The sequence below is a fragment of the Battus philenor genome, unplaced genomic scaffold (assembly GCF_028537555.1).
Source record: "Battus philenor isolate CCGP_79_NKW_IND1 unplaced genomic scaffold, ilBatPhil1.0.hap1 SCAF_1, whole genome shotgun sequence".
Taxonomy (NCBI): domain Eukaryota; kingdom Metazoa; phylum Arthropoda; class Insecta; order Lepidoptera; family Papilionidae; genus Battus; species Battus philenor.
In genome coordinates, this window is record NW_027181661.1 from 9,785,873 (window position 1) to 9,803,048 (window position 17,176).

Sequence of the window (17,176 nt, forward strand, 5' to 3'; positions counted from 1 at the left end):
GAAAGTGTTAAGATTTCTTTTGCATAAGTTGGTTACAAAAAAGACTAAACGGAATGTACATTAATTTAATAATATATTATGTATATTGATATATATTTTTGAAAAAGTTTTCTTTCACTTGGAAATATTACTTTCGTATTATAATAATACCAAACATGTTTCCTAGCATTAGTTCCTAATTTATTGTATAAGTTGCACAAGAAATTATAAATTCTGTTTATTTTGTATTTAGAAATAAATGCTATTTGGTACGGTTTTCGCCAGTAATGTATGTTTAATGGGGAATTAAAGGCATTATTATTTTTTCATTCATATCACTGGGATCATTATAACCGGCGGGAAGAACTAGAATAATAATTTTGTCAACAGCGTACACAGCTTCTTGTTGTATGCTTTGGTGATCAACCAAAGATACTTAAATCAGATATCAGTTTGAAACCGCCGTTAAACGCAATATTATTTTAAATCATTTAGGATTAAGCCACAAATAAATAATCTAAAACGAAAACTTTGATTATAATGTGCAAGACAGCGTAATATGAGGGGAATGTACTTTCGATTTTGTGATATGATTTGATTTTTAAAATCGAATGAGTCTTCGTGTAATCACCTTCTCTATGAGAGGGGAATGGAATAGTAATTGCAGCCAAGGCTCCTGGAGGGCAAATTACTTTAGACAAAACGGCCTTTATCGAAGGAAATGTCAGAGCACTTTCAACAAATTATGGACAATGTTTCATATTTGCACCTGCAGTTTGTGCTGAACAAGTGAATACCGTTCTTCGTGAACAATGTCTTTCCACAGATTGGACGAAGCAAGTTTAGATCCTTTACAAGCCCTGTTTGTAATTAGATAAGCAGCCATTCAATAAGAAAGGCTTCTATGGTAATTCAAATTCTCTGTATTTGTATATATCTCTCTGTATATATTCTGTTCGTATTATGATACTCTTAGTGTAATAATTCCAACTAATTTCTACCTAGATTACTGGCTTATATTCGACCTGAAAAAAGATACATAACTATAGGATTAAATCTTCCGTTTATTAAAAAATATATATTGATCATTCAGGTGACTCATCCCGTATGACAAAACTTTATTTTATTTATGCCAAAGACTAAATATTTAAGTTTAAGAAGTTCATTTAGAAAATTTGTTTTTACAATTGCAATTTTCAATTTTGTAAAAAAATATAAGGCCGTTAAGAGAATAAAGTGGTAAAGATATTTTAAAAAAATACTGAAATAAGAAAACTTGGTAATATTTTCTGAGTGTAGAGAACACTCTACTCGTATATAGACAAAGCATAAAAAGAAGTTCGAGAAATAGACTAAAGGTGTAATAGATTATAAAGGATTCAAATTTTTAAGTTTTAATATTTTTTTTTATTTCATGGTCATTCATATTAAATGAACTGATATGATTTACTATATTACCTGGCATTGGGTTTGGCACATTGTTAGACTCCCAAGAAAAATTAGCTAGGCCGTTTGTGGACTGGTTTCTTTATCGCTTAGCTTTAGCCTTCGAAGATCAATATATCCAAAATACTAAATTTACCGGTTTTTTTCGTCATTTTTACAATGAGATTTTCTTTATGTTTTACGATTAAAATCTAATTGTGAGTAATGTTTTAAATCTCGGAATTCCAATACATATTATGTTTTGAAATTTGGATTTGAAACAAGAATGAATAGTTTTTTACTTATTTTTCCAAAACCCAAATTTAAACAAATATTACTCGAGCTTTCTTCCATTGAACTCATGACGATAAAAATAATATTTCCATTTTTTAAATAATAGGAAACTAGAAAATAGGAAAGTAATATAACCAAAGTAGAAAAAACGTGTGTTGAAAAAAAATATGTTGATCAGTAATAGAGATTAACATATAACTAATTAGAACACATAGTAATATAAAATATAATGAATTGTGTCCATCAATTAAACATGACACAGGGGATAAACCAGGAACCAAAAGGTTAATTTTAGTAGCTACATTGAAATGGGTAGAAATTACTACAAAATATAACAAAGGAGAAAGCGTTAAGAATTGGCAAGCAGTTAGAGCCAAATGGATATAGCCTTATTGACCAATCCTCCACCGGTGAAACTAGCCAGAACTGACCTCCTCGCGGGAGAGCTCATTGTCGCCATCAGTGTCCATTGCTTGAAATGCTAACTCTATACTCACTTCTTCGCGAGACAGCATGTTATCCTTGTCGTTGTCGATTTCTTTGAAGACATTGGTTGTTGGCGGGGAATCCCCAATGTTGATCAGTTCAACTTCGAAATGTAAGACGGCGTTCGGAGGGATAACATTGCCAGCCCCACGTTCTCCGTACCCGAGGGAAGACGGGATGGTCAACTTGCGCTTTTCACCTGCAAATTTTAATAATTGATTGGTTACATAGTGTTTGTGTTCTTCAAAAGTGTAATTGTTATAAAATTACTATTACAGTAAATTTTTGTTTGCACATAATTACAAATATATTACGACATTGCATAATATAATATCGGTACAGCCATTACAGCGTTACAACTCGACCGATTAGAACATTATTTAGCAAACAGTGTTCATATTAAACGTGTATAAATAAACCGGACTGTAAATACGAATGCGTCTTCAATGAAAAATATTAATTAATAAAATATTTTAGACCTATGTTCAGCAGTGGATGTCTGATGGCTGAAATGATGAAGACGATGATAAAAATGTAATGAAGATGATAAAAAAGTGAATCAAGTTCATGTTGCATAGAGACGAGTGATTTATAATATTTTTAAGTACTTTTAAACAGTGTAGTGATCAAAACACAATCAAGGAGAGTATAATAATCGGCGGGATTCAGCGGTGTTTCTGTAAATAATGTTTCTCAAATGGTTATATGATAAAAGGAAACAAATTCTCTAAAACTAATCGTTAAAAATAATAAAAGTATTACGAAGAGAAAGGGGAATATTTAAAAAAGGAAACTGGAAATTTGACTAAATTATGTCACTATATGACAAAGACACAGACTCCATTTTTAAACTACTACTCTCTACAAAATACTTCACGAACTCGTTTCGATTGTGTGAAACTGAGGCAATCGTTGTTAGTCAAAAAAATTGAAATGTAGACAACGACACTTAGAAAAAACGGGGAATACTGTGTAAAAGATAAGATTATACTTACTTGACGAAACGCACATTCGATGATCAAGAATGAGAAGGGTGCTTACCGAATCAGTTTATCCAATCGTCAAGAAACATCCAGTTAAAATGGATTTGTGGAAGGGGATTTGAAATTACTTAAATCTAAAGCTATAACAGATTACCAGGAAGAGATGAACGGCGGAAATTTCTGATTCATATTTAAACCTAATTCATAAACATCATATCAAAACTTGAAACAAAAATCAATGGCAATGAGATCTTGTATAATAGTGCACGGTGCAGAGAGCATCTATTAGATTAGAGATGATACCGACATCTCAATAACAATAAGCAATAGATGCGCAAAGTTATGACAATGGATACGTGTTGTTTTAAAAACAATGAATTCCATGTTCAAACTTAGGGAGCTTATCTCTTTCAAATATGTAATACAAACATTTCGCTTAGAATTTCTCTGCCGTAGTACCATTGTAAACTCGATTCAATTTATTTGGTGTGAACCCAATTAAAAAAATGTCTTGGCGCTAATTAATTATCGTTTGAACTTAAGGATTTATCAAACCTGTTATAAGATATAATAAAAACGATAAACTGCAATAAAGTTAAGAGATTATGTAACTACGTGGTCAGTGAAGAATATAAAACTGCAAACTTTGATTATAATTTGAAACGCTCGGAACCAATGATTGTTTAATTTATATTAAATAATGTGTAATAAAATTCTTAATGTAGTATAAAACGTAAAATTATTAAAGGTTTAATTTTTGCCTCACTATAATGACGCGGTTATACACAGTCTATATTTTTTGGTTACATATTCTAAAAGTCATCTTAAATTAGGATTAAATACAACAAAGCTGTAAAATTATGTATCTTTGTAACAGATCTTGAAAATAGAATGTGCGTTATGGATAAATAATGACTATTATTATACTATGGTCAAAGTAACGCTGTTGCAAATAGGACCCCTTTATCCCTTTGTAACTGGCCAAACTGTACCAATGAAAACATTGGTGGCAACATGTAAACTACGCATAAATTGCGAAGTGGCTTAATTAAAGTGTTTTATTGGTTTAATAAATATAATTTTGAACGGAGCCCTCCATAAAATATAATGCGTAAAAGTATCATATTAATCTATAACTGATGTAATAAAGGTAAAAAAATAACGTCCGTAAAGATAGATTTTTAATTACGTTTGTCATGATGAGTTTCTTCGATTTGTGTGATACTTTATTGAAATTTAAATATGATACGAAAATTATCGGGACGTAAATGTAGCAGAGTACTGTTGATCACGTGTTATTTTTTGATTTTATTTTACTCTGTGCTAATCTCAGATTGTTTTATTGTTTCATAGTAAATTTGCCGATCTCTTAATTTTTTATATAACATATGCTGTGTGTCGTTAGCCTCATTATACTTTTACATACTGCCCTGTACTGTATTTTAACTTGTAATTATTTCATGTGTAATTTTTTTTAATAACTTAAATTAAAACTAAAATTAATCTTGATAAATCGACCGGTAAATTTGTAAAAACTAATTTACAAATTACTAGAAATATTCCAGTATTTAATAAACGAAATTTGTAGTCTATAGTAAATATTAAAATACTTGTTATAACGGAACTATTATACACGGACAAGTGACCGCTGTCTTGCAGAACTTTATGTACCAATATAATAATTGAGTTAATAGTAGACTGATACATAAAAATTAGAAAGAGAAACTTACCAACACACATGTCCAATAATCCTTGGTCCCATCCTTTAATCACCTGCCCAACGCCGATTTGGAAAGTGAAAGGTTGGTTCCGATCAAAACTGTAACAATTTTTTTTTATCAAAAATTTTATAAATTTGGTCGAATGTTTTTTACAAGTAAAGAAATAAATATTGTATAAGTATATTGAATATTCATAATAAATAGAGGAAGCGGAATCATAGGTGTACATGACACGTATTCATTTTATGTTTAAAGTTCTAATAGGCTCTATCCTTATATTTAGGCAATGTGACTGGACCATGAAATCAATTAACCAATGAAATAATAAGTCACAAATAATTTTACATGTACTTACGTAGTTTAAAGTAAATAATTTAATTTACGTATTGCCTGATACGTATTTAATGAAAAAATGAGGTCCGTATTAATACAACTTTTCTAAGATAAAAAATTCTTACAATATTGTCATTCGCAAAAAATAATTAGCTTGTTTTTTATATAAATTATCATGAATTTTATTGGTATTGATAATTAAAACGAATGCAGATTATAAAAAGCTTTCGTAACTTAATTAACGTGTCCGGGGCCGAACAAAAATTTTATTCGCCGGATGCAATTATTAAATGGCCATAATCGGACGCGACACGCATTTAACGCAGCGGTGTTAATAATGTCGAAAAAGCCGATTTCCACATACAAAAAATAGATTTCAGAATAATAAAAGCAAAGAGAATCCTTATGTTAAGTTACTCTTGGCAACCAGTCTATAATAAGCAAGTGCTGGTATCATTGCTTTAATGGAATACAGCTATTTATAAGTTTTTTTTACATATATAATAGCTAGTTTACGTAACTTAACATTAATTTTCTATTATCTCGTTTTGGGCTATACAATTACAGTCTGTATAATATCCGAATCTACAATTTTCAATTTGAATAGCACAAAGAGCCTTTCTATACTCGACACGAGTAATTAAATTGCTATTTGTCTCTGAAAGCGCAGGATTTCGTGGTAATCTGAAACCGATTACAATGGTCCAATAATATTTCAAGATATTCTTATCTATTTGTACCATACAATTATATTCGTTACTTCTTTAATTGTTTACATAAAAATTGGTTAAATTAAAGTACATGAAACACGAAAAAAGGTTTATTACTGATTACTATAATTTAATTAGACGTTCATTAAATGTCAAGAATTCTTTTAATATTTAAGCTAAAATATATGTTTTGCACAGAGAAAGGTCGATAGCATAAAAATATACATTATTATTTATAATTTTCCTTTTTTATATGTTTTATTACGATTCAACGTCAATATGCATTTAACACGTGAAAATTTTCATTGTATTATTTTTATGATTTTCTTAACGATCTCAATTAACAACAAAATCAAGATAGTCTTTGATTAGCTTTTGATGATGAAGCTGGTGAGATAGACATTTATAACTGGTTTAATGACTCCAAACATAATCGTAACGATAACCTGCGTAAAGGAAGTCCTTCTAAGAATAGTTATGCAAATAAAAATAAAAAAGAAAAAAATTATAAATAAATCATCAAATAATGGACAGTTTTGAATATAAAAACATCACTTAGTCATCTCACTACTCGAGTTATTACCGTGAAGGGAAGGAACTCAAGAAAAATACTTTGTACAATTTATTATTTATATAACTTGAAGTTTTGTTTAGATAACGTTAGGCAATGAATAGAAAATTTTAAATTGTACTTTTCTATCAACGCGGATGTAAATATAAAATCTTACGTACTTAAGTTTTATCTGTTAAAGTTTCAAACAAGAAATTTCTATAACAAAGTACGCGTCTCAGCCTACATGTGTTCTAAAGTTGTGTGCAACGTTTATACACTACTTGTGGAAGTATTATGATTTATATATCTTTATTTTTAAATAAAAAAAAATTATTAAAAATTAATTTTTTAATCTATCTTATAGAATATAATTTCTATCTTATACTATGCACTATACTTTCTTTAACTGGATATTTGTCAATGAAATGTTGTCAATGAAATGCAGGGATATCAAAGTCTAATTTCAGAGACTGAGTTTTATAGTAGAGTCAAAAATAAAATATAATAAAAATTCATAAAACAATAATATGTTAACGTAAGCGTTCTGTTAAAAGTTCTAATATCGAATAAAGGAATTTTATTTTAACTTTAACAACATTTTATATGTATTTTAAACTGCCAAAGCAATGGTACAGCGTGATAACATATCGTATTACCATTACCGGTTAAATTATTGTCATACATTTTCATCGGCATTTATTTGTTTCCTCTTATGGACAGATTTATCTATAAAAGAGATCGATGGACGTTACAAATCTTCTTGGTTTATAATTCTAAGGCTCCATAGACCACACGAATGACTTTTCATTTGTAATAGAAATTAAGTTAAAAATTCGTACAAATATTAAAATTGTTGGGATTTAACTTGTGGCCTACATATTTCACTACAAGCTATAATGTACATATTCCCGACATATAAGTCGCTTCATACTGATGATATACATTATTCATTAATATATATATGTATATATATATACTGATACTGGTCCAAAAACAATTTAATAAGCGAAAAGTAATTATTACGCGCGGTCATGAGTACACTGGATACCTACCTCAGTATTGTTGATATAGTAAGTATTCGTTCGTAGAGAGCTATTTATATTTGAAAGCAAACCAAGAACATCATATATTTACTCACAAACTTACTTTAACTCTTGGTGCAAAGTAAGTTTTTCATATTTATCTTATGTTTCTTTTCCGACAAAAATTTAATAGACACGGTTACATTTTACATTTAATAACTGAGTGAATAATATATTCATGTGTAACTTGTACTACAAGCCTGAAAATTATCACAGTTGAATTAGTTTGTCGCAAGTGCCACAATCTACTGTAATTTAACCTACTTAGGCGTGGGACGTCGTAATTTTAGATATGCGTCCACTATTTGAAAGTGCGTACGATAAAAGTAGTTCGACAAAAGTAAAGTGAAAACCGCTGTTTGTGAACTATCACCTCTCTCATACGCTGGTAACCTAGCTATGAAACAATTTAGCGCTAGAAATTTTTATCAACATAATTGTTTAGATTGGTCTAAGCGGTCAAAAGCTATATTAACAAATATGATAGTGTACTTCATGTAGTTAGTCTTAATACGGTTTTATTGTAAAGTATAAAGGTTTGATAAATAAAACGATATAACAAGTGTATATCAGACTATAAATTAGGTTTTAGTGGTGTCGCGATATTAATGGCGCACCATAACGGTCGCGCCAGCACATTTTACCCGATAATTGACTCCTGCGGAACACAATAGTGACATGATTGGATCGTCTTGATAATGCTTATAACAAAAATGTAATTTCAAACTTAAACTCGCTGCTTTTTTATTAAAATGTGTTCAGCGGTAAGTTTTCAGCAATGTGTACATACAAATATTTTAAAGCTTTGTCGACTCATTCAACAAAAATTGAAATTGATTCAATATATTTACATATATATACATATAGATAATTTAAAGGCGCGTTAAAATATTGAAACTTAAATATTTAAACACAATTTTGTTCTTTCTCTCATTTGTAAGATAATAGTTAAATTTTCACAGGAAAACAAGCTTTCATATTAATGTGCATGTATAATTCAAATTTATCAGAATAAAGAGTTAAATATGAAACTGCAGTCCTTATCTAACAAAATAATTTTCAAGTAGAACTCCTTGAGGTAGAAAAGAACTTGTGATAATAAAACTTTTATGGCCTATGTGCGCAACGCGGAGAGTTTGTCAAAAATTGTCCGTTAAGAGAAGACATGGGGGAGATGCTGTGCAACATTGTTAATACATGTTTCACAAAATTTAATTTAAGTTGGTTGAGAAAATAAAGTTTTGAGACGTAAATAATTTTTTGTTTTTAATACTATTTCTTTACATATTCGCTGATAATTTTTTAACCTATACTTTATACACACTTAATACAGTACTTTATAAATGTTACCCTAAATAATAATGTTTGTAATTTTTTGGAGAGCTTAAAAGATAAAGTAAAAAGGGTTCTTTAATTATTACCTAACTTTTCACAACATTACTAACAGTTTTATAATTATTAAAATGTTATTTTAATTTATTAATTACAAAAAACTTACAGTCAACACGTATTTGCTTATTAAAAATAGTAGTAGAAAGCCAATTACAAGATCTTATTTATAAAAGCTGTTCGTTCTAAAGTTAAAACGTTACAAATTGGTAATGTACATAATATTACGCCTAAAATGTGTATTAACATGAAAAATTTTTTTTGGATTACATGAACCAAATGAATGTATCTAACAATAAATACGTAATTAATAAAATATATACACCATACAACGCAAAAGAAGAATGCGTCATTCATAATCTTTTAGAGTCTTGCTAGAAACATTTATGCAAAAAAGTCTAAGTCCATGTGATGCATTATAATGCTGGACCGGTTGTTGTCTCTTGTAAGAAATTCATTGCTACGATAATTTGAGTTTACACGGAGAATAGTTATCAAGTTGGGTTTTATCACGAGCTTGGTATTTGCGCGAATCTCCAATCCTCTCAGAAGTTCGGGAAAATCGATCGTATTGTTCGCTAAAGAAAAAACATAGGCTAGATCAGCAATGCGCTTACAATCCTGAAGGGTAGTAAGTGATCTTCTTTGCAGAGACTTAAATAATTAGCAAGGTATGTTTTTAAGCAACATTGAATGAATCTCAGGAATTTCTTCAGGATATTTTCAAGCCTATCGATATAAAAATTGAAGTGGGGATTCACACTTCTGAGCATTATTCGAGATGACTCCAGACGAAAGAACAATACAGAATTTAGATGGCTTTTATGCTTTCAAATTGAAAAGATAATCTCATTACAAATCCTAATGCTTGAGAAGCTTTTTTTACAATGTTGGAGATATTACAAATATATTATTATTATTATTAAAAAGAAGCTTAGAGTCAAATGATATGTCCAAATCTTTTATGCAATCATTTAGTGTATATGTGAAGTTTAATGGAGATGGTTTGCGAGATAAGGAGCATATGTAATATATCGATGCATTTAATTCTTTGTTTATTACGCAATAACAGGAGAATCGGGTGAGATAGGATTAGAGAGCAATGGCATCAACCTCAGTTGAGATGCGGTGCAGTATTTTCATGTCATCTGCGTACAATATTATTTTTGAGCGCGTAAAGCATTCGGATGTTATTGATAAATATTGTGAATATTAATAGGGCGAGCAACGACCCTTGAGGGACTCCAGGTGTACGAGTGTTGCTCTAGATAAGTAACCGTTAAGAACAATAGTTTGACATCTATAATAGATATACGGGGAAAACCATCTGAAGAGGTTTCCTCTGATACCTGCCAGGTACTACCTGCAAGGTGGATGTTATCGTCCACAGCACTCGCACGTTCTGGTAAAAGTTAATTAGCGCTATTTGCAATTAAAAAGCCGACAATTCAGCCTTAGAAGTGATGAGCTGTATTTGTAAAACAAAGTCAATGGAAATACAAGCGTGGGCATCACCAATAATTATTGACAAAATTGTGATGACGAGCAAATAGCGACTTAAGGTTGATAGAGTAGTAGATAGGTTTGTTTATAAAAATGTATTAACAATCAACAAAAAAAATCGAGTGTCAGAAATCAATACGTTAAAATCAGGCAGTATGATTCTCAAACTGTTCCAAAGAGATTTTGACCAAATATTGTGATCATCTATAAAAAAATCTTGTTTGTATTTATTTATAGCACTGGTTATGATGAGCTGTTTCTTATTGAACTTTTACAGATCTTAACCCAAACGAAGGAGAATCTTCACTCCTTCGCATGCAATATGGTCCTATTTAAGAGAATTTTGTTTTCCACTATTAGGTGGTCGTTGACGAAAATCATATTATTACTTCATAAGCTAATGTCCGCTCTTTATAACTTTACTTTTTAGCGGCTGCAACAAAATTTTCTTTAAGAAATATATTTTAATGAGTTTATGCATCTTTAATTTTTGTAATCAGTGTTGTTTTTTTTTTTAAACTACATCGCAAGAATTCATTACCTCTTTATAACAGTATGAAGAACAAGAGTAAAACACTTCCTAACCACAGACGGGCTAATTAATTTTTGTTTGCACCTTGCCGGCTCGTTGGCTGGTATTAACAAAGAACTTTGTTGTACAAAAAGAACTTTTAATATAAAAGTTCTTTTACATTGGAATTAAAAAATAATTAAATTTTAATTATTTGATACGTATCATTACATAATGATTTTTCTTAACTCTCTTAAACATTTCACAACAACACAGTATTTAAAATACTAATATATTAAGTTCATTTTTACCGTAAATTTCTTTCGCATGTATTATTACATAAATAAACGAAAGTTAAGCAGCTGACATACGCTTTAACAAGTTAACATATGGATTCCTTAGTTTATCAATATGTACTAAAACAAATCTTATGTACTTTCGAGTTCGCCTGGTAAATAAATTTAAATTAAAAAAAATTGTAATGAATTGTGACAATATACATGAGAAAGTTTGATATAAATGAAAAAGGTTGCTTTGTTTTCATAATGCGACCAATATTATTTCTCGTTTACATTATATGGGGTGGTTGATTATAGGTATAAAAGCTTTCAATTTATGAATGTATAGCTCGTTCGTCAGTAACAGCTTTTACACATTTTCATGTCTGCATGTATGAAGGTGTGTAAGTGATCAGCACTTAGAAAAATGTATCTTTATTTTATCTTATAATATCTAATATAATTCTCTATAAGAATGCAACAGGCCAATGATTTTTGGTGTGACAAAGTTTGCATGAAACAATAATTAATTTTAATATGAAGTAACAATATTATGATTATATTATTCATTATTTCTGAATCCAATGATTATAGATAGAGTGTACCATACAATAATTTACAGCAACTGAGTAATAGATTCGTTCCCTTAAAAGCTTCTATAAAAATATATACTTATTTGATACTTTATTGATGGATTTTAAAAGTTGAAATTTTTAAGTGTCGAGTGCTTCCCAAAATACCTCGTGCCCCACAGGTTTTCATTTTATAAATGTACATTAGTATGTTTTGGATGTAATGCCCATAAAATACAATTTAAATTATGGTTTACGTGTAGAAATCTTACTCTTCGTTAATAGTTAAAATGGACCAGCTTAAGTTAAATGGCCTAGAGACCCAAGAGTCATAAATAACTATTTTTATAAAACCAGCGTCACGTTCTGTGCGAGGGCAGCGGAGCGCGGCTGGTAGCGTTGAATTTTTCACACCCCCACCTATGCCCCCGCGCTTCCCACCTTACTTAATAAAATATCAGACAGACTTCGTCACATCTCAAAAACATAAAGTCCACTTTTTCTGTTTTATGTTACTTTCCACTTCTTAAATACTGTACACATTCGTTATTTTAAAATAGATATTTGCCTGTTAAATAATATTCCCCACACAAATCGTCCCAACTTTTCGTGCACGCTTTTGGAAATTCTGTATATCAAGGCATTAAAAAGTAACCACTACTGCATTTGGTTGCTATGCAGAAAGGTGAAACTAGAACAAATTTTAACATTTTTTTGGCACCGGGATCAGTTTGTGGCAATAAATTCCGAATGAACGAGCACTTTTAGAAATTTAAGCCGTCTACGCTCTGTAAAATATTTCATTCGCTACAATGTGAAGAAATTTACTTAAAGCTATGTTTGCGTTATAATATCAAAAGATACCAATGACTTTGTAAATTTGATTGAAAAAGCGCTTTCTTTTGACCTACATGCAAAGATCATTTTATCCAGATATGTTTAGTAATGTTTATAGATAGTTTATAAAGGATAAATTCATATTCTTACAACCGCTTTGTTCATTTTCTCGCATTTATCATATTTATTTGAATAAATTTACATAATGGTTTTCGACATTTTTTAAAATGCACAACAACAAAATAACAAAAAAGAAGTTTTTTGTCACTCTTAGAACAATTAATAAAAAACAATTTATAGAAGTATACCGCGAGGAACATATAACGCCGAGAATGCTCCATCGCAACTTTAGATGTTATGTGTGCATGGATTTGATATTCCCAAGATATCGAAATATATTAAAATCCAATTAACAATAAAAACACAGTGGAAGGAGCACACCGCTCGTGGTTGTGAGTAGGCTCCCGCTAGGTGATCCGACGACATAGTCAGGGTCGTGGGAATTCGCTGGATGCGGGAAGAACAAGACCCATCGTGTCTGTGACTAGCTGTGGTTGTCACAGACTCGGCTCACATTATGGTTATAAATACAATTACTTAATTATATATAGTCTGATTATTCAAATAAACTACGCAATACAATGCAAATGTGGATGGTATACGTTATTGCGCCTGAAATTAAATATCCGTAATGTCAAACAGCAATTTCAGGTTTACTTCGCTTTTTGACAACATGAGGTCAGGGATCTAATAGATAAAAACAATTATCTCCTCATACGTTAGTAATAGCGTTTCTTATCACTACTTTAGAGTATTGTACCTATAGTTTTAAATCAATACGTTGTTATTTTAAAAATACTGGAACTGGAGCTAGACAATAATAATGGAAATTAAGAATGCGGTGCCAAAAAGGATCATTAAATCAACATCATAATCGTGCTGTATTTACCGTACCGCAATAAATATCAATCTGTTGATATTGTTGACAAGGAGTGTAGCAGCCGCCGGCTGCAAATTTCGCCCAAGACACAAAATGTGGCTTTAGTGACAGAAACGAAATTTACTACGTTCTATTTTATGAGTTTGAGATACGCCTTACACTTATTTTTCTGATAATGCGTTGGTAAAAACAATATTGAATAAGTTAAGGTTTTGCCTAGCCGTGAATTTAAGTATCGTAACATCTAGAGCTTAATTTTTGTAATGTTACAAATATAAAAAAAGACTCACTACAACGAGTACTGAGTAAGCAAATCGATATATTATGATTATTATTTAGAATATATGTGAATAAAAGCCATGTAATATGTCTTGTGCTAATCTGTTTTGTTGATAGAACCCTCAATAGTTGAATAGAAGTATTAAAAGCTCTTCTCGTCGATATTAGTTATAAATTTATAGCAGAGAAAGGTAATATCATTTTATATACAAACTTAGCTAGATTTCAGACCCATGACATTCTCATGACCCACACCCCGAATCAGTTAGTGACAAAAAATTATTAAATATCAATAAATACAGTCAATTGTACGAAAGATATAATATTGTAAATGGATTATATATATATTCTAATAAATTTGAAATATATAAAAGTTTACTAAAAAATGAAGCAAGAAAATATAAATGTATAAAACATTAAGGATATCAATATTTATACAGGAATGTTTGCGCAGTTAAAATAAATATACATTCGCCAAATATTTTCTGTATAAAGGAGAAGAAATCTATTATTATTATATTTCATCTCGCCAGCGTGTCTGTTGCACCGATCAACTTTAAGGTTAGCCAGAAAAGTTCAGTGTTAATTTTCTCGGCAAAGTTGTCAGTTTCATAAATTATACAGTAAAAATATAGATAATCTGTTAGTGAGATTGATAAACATTTAGTAGTCATTGCCTAATGGAATACGTATCTATTCACGCGCACACCATCCGAATGTACTATTAATTAAATGCTTTACACTATATATGTAGGTATTAATACGTTAGTGGCGATTGTTTTAATGGATTGTGGAGGATAATACTTTAATGCCTTGAAAGCAGTTTATTGCATGAATATAAATAAATCAATGTATCTCTATTTCTAAAACCAGACAGTTACATATTAGCTTTATGTATATTTATGGCATTAAATAAGAAAACAGTTCCATAGTATTAACGTTACAACTGTAAGGAGAAGTCTGGGAATAATATTCACCTTCTTAACTTTAATTCTGAAGCTTATTTAATGTAAAGGAAATAAATTATGCAGTATGGTGTTAAAAAAAATCACTAGGAAAAATATACGTCGGATGTAGACGTACAAGATTTTATATTTATATCTAATTTAGATTTTAAGCTATTTTATAAAGTGTCCGTACACGTCACTGTGCTTTGCGAATGTTATTTGAATTTTAGCCGTGGGCAATCATTATACTAGCGTTAAATATGTATCGAATTTTAAGTACTGTTGTTTGTTAATATATAGTAAATTCATGCCGACGTATGTTCTTAATTTTAAACTATCTTTATTTGAAAAGAGTATAATGAATGAATAAATCAGTTATAGTTTGAGCTTACTTCGTCGTTGTATTATCTACAGGAACAAAGACTGTCACGATAACGTCTCATTGAATTTTTAATAAAGTTGTTAGTTGAGAAACCAGATGTCCACCAACAAATTCGCACGATGTTTCAAATTTAACATTTATTGTTGATGTATTTTACGGCTCAGCGAACGAAAAGGACGAAGCTTCTCTATTATATATATATTTTTTAATTATACATTTAAATCGCTAAGTACATTAAAAAGGACTGTTAAGTGAGAATATCAACCAAAATTAAATTCTTAACCTATGCATATAGACAGCTTATAGCAATTTGTATATTATATTTTAAGCATGTATAAATTTATTTTAAGCTCAGCGAACTGTTTGTAAATTAAAATCTAATCGATTTTACATTAATATTTACCAAACTACTTTTACTGGTTAACGAACTTGTCTTTTCTCTGTTTTAATAAATAATGCCCTGCAGAGGGCGTCTATCAGCTGATGATGATGACCATGATCGCGTCTGCGTCTGTACTGCGGCGGAGGTGAAGTTTTATTATGCGAAGAAGCGCTAAGGCATTGTAACTCCAGTTGATGTTGGAGCTAGTTATACCGTAGAGTACAGAGAAAAGGTTGTAGTCGAGAGAGAACGTTATCTCTGCATCATTGGCTTCTGGACGGCAGACTTGGTGCAGTTGATGCTGCCTTTGGAAGGAGAGAAAGAAGGTGGAACATGAGAGTGAGATAATCGCCATATCAATCAATAGGGCGATTATCAAAGTATAGATAGATGAGGCCAGCACTCATAGATCACAGCAAACACAGGGATAGACTATGAAGGGAAATTGTATATCTGGAGTCAATAATCAGCGATCAGAGAAGGAGCGACAAGGAGATTCGAAACAAAAATGAGAATAGTAAAATTCTGATAATTCCAATTTTTTTATACGCATCTGAATCCTGAGCAATCACGGTACACCGAAGGAAGATCAACGCTTTTAAAATTTGGTGCCGGCCAAGGATGCTATGCAAAGTTTGGACTGCCAGGAGGACTAACAAATCTGTTCTCGATCAACTCCGTATAAAAACCAGGCTCTCCATCATTTGCTACAAGCGGATCTAGACCACTTAGGCCACCGTTCTCAAAGGCAACCTGAGAATCTCGATAAGCTGGTTGTCGTAAAAAATGTAGAGGGAAAGAGACCAAGAGGGCGATTACCATCCCGTTGGGCGAACTCACAATAACGGAAGCACTCAGAAAACCGAGTGTTTCCGTTATTGTGAGTCCTGGTTTTCCACAGTTGACACCTGGAAAACCAGGTTATAGAGAACTGTGGAGGCATTACAATGAATCCTCGACCAAGGCTTTCCTTCAGAGGCAAGACCTTCAGCAGTAAAGATATTTGACCAAGAAGAAAAGATACTCTGAGCAGGCTACCTGTACTGGCTTATTTACGGATTTGTGAAAGCGTTATGGTAGCCCAGCCGAGTGGCATATAACGACGAAGAATAATCATCGATAGTGCTTTAGTTGAATATGTTGGCCATTATCTAACCTTTGTTCCGGAAGGCGAGTATGCCGAGAGTAGTTATTATATCAAGGTTTAATGGTTTTGTTTTGTCGCCACCGCTCAGACTTTAAATCAAATATACAGATAAAAAACTAAATTTGAAGTATGCCTCGCTTTGAGACAAACTTTGAATAGGTAAGTTCTGCGGCGTTATGAAATAACCGTGAAACAAGCAGATCTTCATAAAATTTAGATTGTTTTCTGTCTGAATTTTTCAGAGTTGTAACAAAGCTATATGGTATATGTGGTGAAGGAAGAATGGTAAGGTAATAAATATTTATAAAATAGGTAACTAGTTATGTTTCTGTATTTTGAAGCTTTCATGAACTTTATATATTAAATTTTGTTCATTTTCAGTCTTTATTTGAAGTATTAAAATATTAAAACCTTTCTACCATTTTCCAAACAATAATCTATAA

General features: G+C 30.9%; 1 protein-coding gene across 1 annotated transcript in view; it reads right to left on the reverse strand.

Annotated features, from left to right (window-relative positions):
* The window catches only part of Fkbp14 (peptidyl-prolyl cis-trans isomerase Fkb14), a 36,386-nt gene that overhangs the window by 924 nt on the left and 18,286 nt on the right, over positions 1-17,176 (reverse strand). Inside the window, exons 2-3 of the mRNA XM_068761151.1 lie at positions 4,898-4,986; positions 2,196-2,383 (exon numbers count right to left, since the gene is read on the reverse strand). Coding sequence (XP_068617252.1) covers positions 2,196-2,383; positions 4,898-4,986 — 277 coding nt within the window. The remainder of the gene's footprint in view (positions 1-2,195; positions 2,384-4,897; positions 4,987-17,176) is intronic.